This window comes from Malus domestica, chromosome 10 (genome assembly GCF_042453785.1).
Source record: "Malus domestica chromosome 10, GDT2T_hap1".
In the NCBI taxonomy this organism is placed as follows: Eukaryota; Viridiplantae; Streptophyta; class Magnoliopsida; order Rosales; family Rosaceae; genus Malus; species Malus domestica.
The window spans coordinates 22,697,588-22,706,735 of record NC_091670.1 but is presented as its reverse complement, the minus strand read 5'-3'; the positions used below and the strand labels follow the sequence as shown (position 1 = coordinate 22,706,735).

At 37.2% G+C, this 9,148-nt stretch overlaps 1 protein-coding gene across 3 annotated transcripts; it reads left to right on the top strand.

Annotated features, from left to right (window-relative positions):
• Positions 1-1,806: 1,806 nt before the first annotated feature.
• On the top strand, positions 1,807-8,596 carry LOC103444912 (probable ubiquitin-conjugating enzyme E2 23). Of its 3 annotated transcripts, none has more exons than XM_070805746.1 (8): positions 1,807-1,974; positions 2,805-4,867; positions 5,425-5,571; positions 6,031-6,522; positions 6,909-6,978; positions 7,061-7,200; positions 7,338-7,649; positions 7,936-8,596. In XM_070805746.1, the coding sequence occupies exons 2-8, from the start codon at positions 2,837-2,839 to the stop codon at positions 8,185-8,187; spliced, it is 3,444 nt and encodes a 1,147-aa protein (XP_070661847.1). In that variant the 5' UTR covers positions 1,807-1,974; positions 2,805-2,836; the 3' UTR covers positions 8,188-8,596. The 3 variants fall into 3 exon arrangements, with proteins under 3 accessions (XP_070661847.1, XP_070661848.1, XP_070661846.1); XM_070805747.1 differs by having other exon boundaries at positions 1,837-1,974; positions 2,802-4,867; XM_070805745.1 differs by having other exon boundaries at positions 1,850-1,974; positions 2,794-4,867.
• Positions 8,597-9,148: the final 552 nt, after the last annotated feature.

Here is a 9,148-nt window from a genome sequence, read left to right as displayed (position 1 = left end):
TTATGAACGATTCTATACCCGTATCCGGTTGCTCATTGCCTTGATGTTATAACGTTAGCAATAATCCACGACAATTGTTTAAAGAGAAAAATAAAAGTCAATTGGTCTCCTCCTTTTCCTGTCCATCATTCATGCCTCAAACATTTACTTATGACAATGGAATGGTAATTTGCTGTCTAAGTTACCTCTTGACCTTGAAGCAATCCTCCCTTGCAAGAAAAGGCTACCTTGCCTAGTCAGTAAAACTCTCACACAAATCTCTCATTGTCCAAAGAAAGCACACTCAATTTCTTTGCTTATAGTTTTCAAATGATAATTAATATTGAGTATTTTAATTCAAGACTCAAATTCAGATAAGAAAAGTAATTACGTATCCATCTTAACAAATTCATTAATAGAGACTGGCCAATTATAAATGTTTAGGAGTAATCGGCTAAAATTAATGTTCATGGTGGAAATTGGATAATTATAAAAGGTTTAGGAGATAATCGGCTAAAATTAAAGTTTAGGAGGAAAATTGGCACATAAGTTTAGGGAGAAAATCGGCGGGTATCTCATTAATATTTGTAATTAAATTAATGGTATTCTCTCAAAAGAAGTAGAGAGACCAATAACACCTTCTTCCTCCATCTCCCATGCTATCTAGATTAGTTTCTTCTTCCCTCCTTCAAGTTTTCTCCTCTGTCGATACCAGTCTTCATCCTTCCTCGACTCCTTATCGTAGTGGCGTCGGTGGTGAAGCGGCTTTGCAATTGAGGTCGCACTCAGCCTGAGTGTGGAGGACGAGTTTGGTGCAGCCTTGGATTTGAAGCTTGCAGACGATGATTGATCCGACGAGGCCATGGTGGTTAGTGGACATGTAAGGATGAGGTGCCTGCTTGTCTTCTTGTTGACAGAGAAGATGAGTGCTTGGATATTTGATGAAGAAGAAATTTGGGGTGTTTGATTAGGCAAATAGCAAGTGTTTGGTTAATTACGAAGAATTGTGCAAAGCGCCAACTGTTTTAATAATATTGTCCCCTTTTTCAATACAACTCTTGGTATGGTCCTCACATGAAATGGTGGGAATAATTAGTCATCACATTCTTTGATATTAGATTTGGTGACTTGTCATTTTCTCATACTTGTACGTTTGTAAAGAAAATTATACAATAAAATACACAATATTCATAAATTGTAATTTGAATAAAACATGACATTTTCACATCAATATTGTTAATGAGATTCTACTCAATTGATATGTGATTATTTGATCCAAAAAAAAAAAGAAGAAGATATGTGATTAGAGGGGGTGAAGGTATCTTTGTACATCTCATTTAGAAACTCTAAAACACAATCCAAGTATATCACTTCTTAGCATGTAGAGCATTTAACATTCGAGGTGTTATATTCGATTCTCTTTTCCCTTACCATTTCTTGTCCAATTATTTGGTTTTAAAGATCTAAAAATGGTGTTGCTTCATCTTTCTTGTCAAGTCTCTTTTTATGTTGACCATGGTTAATATGGGCGAACGACATTAATTTTTTATTTTTTTGGTTTTAATTCATAAAAACAATAGATGTTTCTATTTATTCTAGGCATAATATCTTGTTAGAGTGAGTTGTGAAGTTTTTTAAGTTACAAAATTTAGAAAAATATAGAAAATAACAGGTTCAAGTTCGAATTCACCTCCTCAATAATTTGAAAAAGAAAAAAAATCTTGAAGTGAAAGAGAATTTAAAATATTTGAAAAAGAAAGAGAATTTAAAATATCATTATTCTTTTTCTTAAATAGAAGCATCTCTCAAATCAACAACTTCGGAATTACGAAAATACCCCTTACGTTTCTTCCAGCTCCGCCTACTGCAATATATTCTCCGTGGCACAGCTTTAGACCCTCCGTTCAAAAAATCAAGAGGCTCTTCTCGTTCTCTCTCCGTCGTCTTCTTCCTCCATCAGAGTACCTCTCGCCCCGAACTCCCAGATTTCGTCAGGTAAATTCTCACAGAACCCCTTCCTGCAATCATCTTATTACATATAGCTCCAAATTCCATTTCTTTGATTAATTTTCATCTTTTTTCTCATTTCCATCCGATTTCAAATGGGTTGGATTGAAATCCATGATAAAACATACAATCTAATAAATATGCTATTTTACATCGATTTATGCTATTACGCTTTTTCCATTTTTATTGTTTTTGAATCGAGTGTTGGGTTGGTCTGCTAAATGTGAGCTGCCGGAGGCTTTCTAAGCTGCAATTTTATTGATAAAATTAGTTTTTTTTTTTTTATTTACCCAAATCATCCTATATGTTTTTGAATCCGATTGGACTATTGGATTCTACGTTTTTATCGATTTGCGCGTTTGTTCGTGCCTATAAACTTTTCTTATCTTAACGTGATTGGAGTGTGATGTTAGTATTAAGTTTCTTATGTTGGATGAATATCATGTATTCGACATGTGTCTGTTTGTTGAGTTAGTTTTTCGGGCTTGAAACTCTTCGGTGTCGACTTGTAGTTTGGTATTGATTTTCCATCTGGGAGATAGTCAGTTCATTGGGATTATGTGTTAACTCTGTTGTAATTAGACTCTTTTTATAACTGGAGCTTTATAAAGTAACTCACTTTTTCAGTTAAAGTAGTAATCCGTAGAACTCTATAGCTGCCCAGAAGCTTTTTGAAGGTGGAAAACATGGGTTTAGCTCTATGATTAAGTTGATAATTTATCAATGATAAATATGTGTTTCCTTTCTCTTAAGAAGATGATAAATCTCAAAATTTTGCTATCCGTTTGGGTTGTATTATGATTTCAGCTTGACAGTAGGTACCACATTTATTGCCTGCTATCAGTTTTGGATGGGAACCAAGGAGCGTGACACTGGTTTTAAAGATGACGAGCCTACTACTATTGGCCACGATAATACTTCGTTGAGCCAGGTTGATTCTTCAACAAGCACACTTCTTTGCGATTCAAATGTAAATATTGAAAGTAATGAAGTTAAAAAGTTAAGTGAGGTTGTCAGCAACATTAACAATACCCCGTATATTTATAGACAAGACGTCGTGAGGAGCAAGAGTGGTATGACTGGGATTGTAACTGAGGTTGCTGGTGATTCAGATTCTGATAGTAGCATCATTGATGAGGAGGATGATGATGAAGATGATTACTACGATGATGATGAGAATGAGGAAGAAGGTGGTAATAACAATAATACTACTCATGGGAATAGTGACAAGAACAAAAATGGTAGTAATGATAAGACTGGTCCCCTTCCCACTGACCAAGTTCGAGTACTTTGGATGGATGAGACAGAGTCAACCCAAAATATTAATGATGTAACAGTTGTTGATCGAGGGTTCTTACATGGGGATTTTGTTGCTGCTGCTTCTGACCCAACTGGGCAAGTTGGTGTTGTGGTGGATGTCAATATCTCTGTTGATCTATTAGCTCCTGATGGGTCAGTCATAAAAGACCTTTCATCCAACGAATTAAAACGTGTGAGGGAGTTCACTGTGGGTGATTATGCGGTCCTTGGACCCTGGCTAGGTAGGATTGATGATGTTTATGATAATGTGACAGTTTTGTTTGATGATGGTTCTGTGTGTAAAGTTATGAAAGCACATCCGATGGACCTGAAACCAGTTTCCAAGAATATGCTTGAAGATGTGCATTTCCCTTACTACCCAGGGCAGCGTGTGAGGGCAAGGTCATCAGTTTTCAAGAATGCTAGGTGGCTATCTGGCTTGTGGAAACCTAATCGTGTGGAAGGTACTGTTACTAAGGTTACAGTTGCTTCAGTATTAATTTATTGGATAGCTTCTGCTGGCTGTGGGCCAGATTCTTCTACTGCACCTGCTAAAGAGCAGGTTCCCAAGAACTTGAAATTACTCTCTTGTTTTACACATGCAACTTGGCAATTGGGTGATTGGTGTCTTCTCCCCTCATCAGTGTCATCATCTTCCATTCCTTTAGACAAGGGATCATCAGAATTAGAACTTAATGATTCTGTAAGCAGTGAGTTAGAACCTAGTCAAATGGGTAGTAAGTGTGATTCAGAAGAGAGTGCGCTAGATGAATCAAATGGAAATCACGAATCCATGGAAATCGATCCAGTATCTGTATTAGATGGAAACAATGGAAATGCTGGAAGGAAGACATCTGTTGAATCTAGTTCCTGTAATAGTTCATTGTCAGTTTCAAAGGAGCCTGTTCATGAAACTTGGCCTCTTCATCGCAAAAAGATCCGCAAAGTTGTGGTTAGGAGAGACAAGAGGGCACGTAAGGAAGAAAATTTTGAAAGATCCTTTTTGATTGTCAATACCAAGACGACAGTTGACGTGGCATGGCAGGATGGCACAACAGAACTTAAACTGGACTCAAAAGATTTAATTCCGCTTGATAGTCCGGGTGATCACGAATTTGTTGCTGAACAGTATGTGGTGGAGAAGGCGACTGATGATGGTGATGATGCTTATGAAGCTAGGCATGTTGGGCTTGTGAAAAGTGTCAATGCCAAGGAGAGAACAGCTTGTGTAAGGTGGTTAAAGCCAGTTTCCAGACCGGAAGATCCTAGAGAGTTTGACAAGGAGGAAGTTGTGAGTGTCTATGAGCTTGAGGGGCATCCGGATTATGATTACTGTTATGGGGATGTTGTTGTCAGATTGTTGCCAGTTTTTGTCTCTGCCCAAACTGCTTCAGGTACAGAATTCGATGAGGAACCAAAGCAACAAAACGGACCAAGAGAGCTTAGTTCTGCTTCTACAAAAAAAGATCTATCTAGTGATGAAGCTTGTTTGGACTTCTCAGATCTTTCTTGGGTTGGAAATATAACTGGTCTTAAGAATGGGGATATTGAAGTTACATGGGCTGACGGGATGGTTTCTATGGTATGTTCATTTACCTGATTTCAAGTTATCACTCTTGTTTTCTTGTCCACATTTTGACTGCCAATCAACCTAAAACTTTGTATGAGTAACTTAGATTTGATTAGATTGACAACATCAGCACTATTACTTGGTTCTAAACTCTCCTCTGCATAAAATGGTTCAGTTTAAATGTTAAGGGTCGCTTATCTTTTATTGGAATTGTTAGTTATATTGATTAGGATGAAAGAATCTAGTCAAAGGGATGTAAACCATGTCATATAAACTTTCGATCCAAGAGAGTATGAGAGAAAAATAGAAACTCACGGGAAGCTTCTGATGGTAAGCAGCTGCTCAAAGAATGGTGGGTGTAAAACAAAATTGGGATCTTTTTTGGATATTTTGGTTTGGATTATTATTTGATCTCAAAATATTTTCTTATTGGTGTTTTACCTTGCTGTGGTATAAGGATAACTAAATTTGTGCTAACTTGTTTTGCAGAATTTAATCATATTTCAAAATTTGTGGAAGTTTTCCATGTATTTCTGATGCAGTTAATCGAATCTTTGTTATGTTACTAGGTTGGACCTCAAGCAATATATGTTGTTGGCCGAGCTGATGATGATGACTCTATTGATGCTGGAAGTGATGTTAGTGATGCTGCTAGTTGGGAAACGGTTAATGATGATGAGACGCCTGCACTATCTGCCCCTGCGAGTACAGAAGAGGTTTGTTTCTGTTTGAAATAGCAGTATATTTCACCATATTTACAATTCAGTACCTGACCAAAGAATAATTACATTGTTCCATGTATTTCAAGATGATGTTTCTTCATCTGGGAAAGAGGAGCTTTGGGCCACTAGGCCTAATTGTAATCCTCCCTCTTTAAGAACATGAGTTTTTGAGTTTATTGTCTTTAAAGTATTCTTACAGTGACATTTAAAGTATTCTTACAGTGACAGACTGGGTACTTGTATTGGGAAATTGTTTCTGATTACTTGAATTCATCATACTGGGAAACTGATTCTTTTTTTCTTTATGGGAGTCTGACCAATCATATGGTTTTTCTCCGAGATGAATTTATTCTTTTCGTAGAGTATAAATTGTTGTATAGAGAAGACCTTAAATATACTTCATTTGGTTTGATTCTTATTGTTGACTAAGATGAGAAAGTTGTTGATTTTCAGGAAGTCCGGCTACAAAATTCCTTTGGTATGAATTTTGAAGCAGAAGAAAGTGGAGAGAACAATTCTGGAAGCAACCCGGCATTGTCTGTTCCCTTGGCTGCACTCAGGTTCGTTACCAGACTGGCGCATGGTATATTCTCAAGGGGACAAAGGAAATTGGATTCAAATTCTTCGGATAATGAAGGTGAGGGCGAAGGTGAAGTTGAGCCTCGGGAAGTGGAAATTTCTCAGGGAAGAGATCATGGTGAAGATTCCAGCTCTCAGAATTCTAATGTAGTGGATCCTTATGGTCTAGAAATAAATAAGGGAGAAGAAGAGAAAAATGTTACCCCACTGGCTGCAGAAATGTTGGATGAAGCAGAAGTTCTATGCAACTTAAAGACTGAAGAATCAAATTCTATAGAATGCACTAAGGATGATGCCTGCAGTTTCAAACGCTTTGATATTGCCAAAGATCCTTTGGATCATCATTTCCTTTGTGCAGCTGGGCAGGTGTTTTTTCTATTTCATTTTCAACCCCAATATTGCTTTGTATTCTTGAAGGATTCCTCTTTCTGTAGCACGGAGCTACTATAGATTAGGCATAATAGGCTATAGACAAGGATACATTTTTTTTTTTCCTAAGAAAAGAAAATAAGGCGGTTAGGATATATTTGTCTATTTGATTTTCCTGTTTCTTTTCCTGCTATATATTTGATTTGACATATGAGGACTAATGAACTGGAAATTGTTATCCACAACTAAAACCTGTCATTTTATTCTGGCCTTGTTAATTGGTTTAGTCACTTTTCTTACATAATGACCATACGTGGTTGTTGAATTAAACAAGGACTGTCCTTATACTTCTAACCTGTTTTCACATTAAATGATACTTACAGAATACCAGTGGAAGAAAGTGGTTGAAGAAGGTTCAGCAAGATTGGAACATCCTTCAAAATAACCTTCCTGGTAAGGGTTCAGTTTCTTATTTTGACGATCACTATCTGTCCCATATTAGAAACACTTGATTTTAACAGTAAATTTTAAGCAGATGGGATTTGTGTACGAGTGTATGAAGACCGAATGGATCTCTTGAGGGCAGTTATAGTTGGGGCTTATGGGACACCTTACCAAGATGGCCTCTTCTTTTTTGATTTTCACCTCCCTCCGGAGTACCCTGATGTTCCTCCGGTTAGAACTACTTTTTATTATTTATTAATCTTTGGTTCAGCTATCATTTCTTTTTTCTTTCTTTTTTTTTCACAACATTTTTTGATGCAAAGAAAGGCATTTATTCCTTGTTCTCTGAACGGATTTGTGTGTTACAGACAGCATACTATCATTCTGGTGGCTGGCGGATAAATCCAAATCTATATGAAGAAGGCAAAGTGTGTCTTAGTCTTTTGAATACTTGGACTGGCAGAGGGAATGAAGTATGGGATCCAAAGTCTTCTAGCATCCTTCAAGTTCTTGTTTCACTCCAGGGGTTGGTGCTAAATTCTAAGCCATATTTTAATGAAGCTGGCTATGATAAGCAGGTCGGGACGGCTGAAGGAGAGAAAAATTCATTGTCCTACAATGAGAATACTTTCTTACTGAACTGCAAGACAATGATGTATCTTATGCGGAGGCCACCAAAGGTGATGTTTCCCTTTATTTTTGTTTCGTTTAATTTTGTCTGGTGATAGGGGTCCTATATTAGTTGGATATTACTCAATCTGTTGATGTATTCTTTTTCATTCGAGTTGGGTGCATTACAAGGCATCATGAAAAATATTAATTTTACTCGATGTTTTGTTTATATTTGCTAAATACTTGGCGAACGCTCTTTATGTTTTATGTTGTGTGGTAATTTTACAGAGTCATATTTGTTGCTTTTATCTTTGACTCAATAATGTTTATTAATAGTATTGTTGGCATGTCTAGGACTTTGAAGAGCTAATCAATGACCATTTCCGGAGGCGTGGTTATTATATCTTGAAGGCCTGTGATGCATATATGAAAGGCTATTTGATTGGCTCTCTCACAAAAGATGCCTCTCTTAGTGATAAGAGCGATGTAAATTCAACTTCGGTTGGTTTCAAGTTGATGTTAGCTAAGATTGTGCCAAAGCTTTTCTCGGCGCTGAGTGCGGTTGGAGCTAATTGTCAAGAATTTATGCATCTGCAACAATCGTAACACAGGCATGGAGATTCTATTTGCCAAGATCTCGGATCCATCAAGCCAAAAAGGTCAATCCGTTTTGATCAGTTGTTATTTTCTGAAGATTTCGGATACTTTGTCAATGTAAAGGGCTTTCACGTTCTATTTGAATTTTTTTTAAACTCAATGGAAACTGAAAGCCTGTCCCATTTAAGGTTAGAATTCAGCTATCCCCGGGCGTATATACCTGGTCATAAGGCAGACTGTCTCCCGTTTTAGGCATGGCGGTGTTTGTCGGGGCAAAGTTGCCGGCACTCCCTCTATTTTCATAAACGATGTTGCCATAACTGGTGGTAGCTTTTGGCCCTTGTTCAGAATTTTTATGGATTGAATTCATATTATATCAGATTAACCATGTGAATTGGCTTCTCACCATTCATTTCAACCCTTGCCTCATTTGTTCTGGACTTCAGCTTTATGTTCTTATTCAACATTGTAAATTAATCAAGATTTGATTCGAAATCGAAGATTTTCGAACAATTTTTTCACTTTCAAGAATGCTGATGCCTGATATCAGTTGGATTGAGCCATCTATATTCCAAGAACAACTTGGGTAGAGTTGCAACCACATCATCCGGAGGGCACCTTTCACAAAAGCAAGCGACCCTTTCCGTTTGGTCTCTTAATGGGAATGTTGTTCTGGGCCAGTGTGAGAGTTGGTCTTGGGTTAGTGTGAAAGTTGCTCTAAGCAGGCATGAGATGCAGTAGTGCTTGAGCGGCTAGATTGAGATTGTTAAATTCCAACCGTGCAACGGTCATCCAAAGCACCAGTATATTCCATACACCAATGCATTGTAGACTTTTCGTCTCATTGCTGTGTAATTGTACTATAAATTTAAATTAGATTGTTATTTGGGTGAAAGACTAATGGATGTTATGTTGGTTTGATTTCTATAAAAACTCCTCTAAATCCCATCATTGTCGAATAAACATTGTT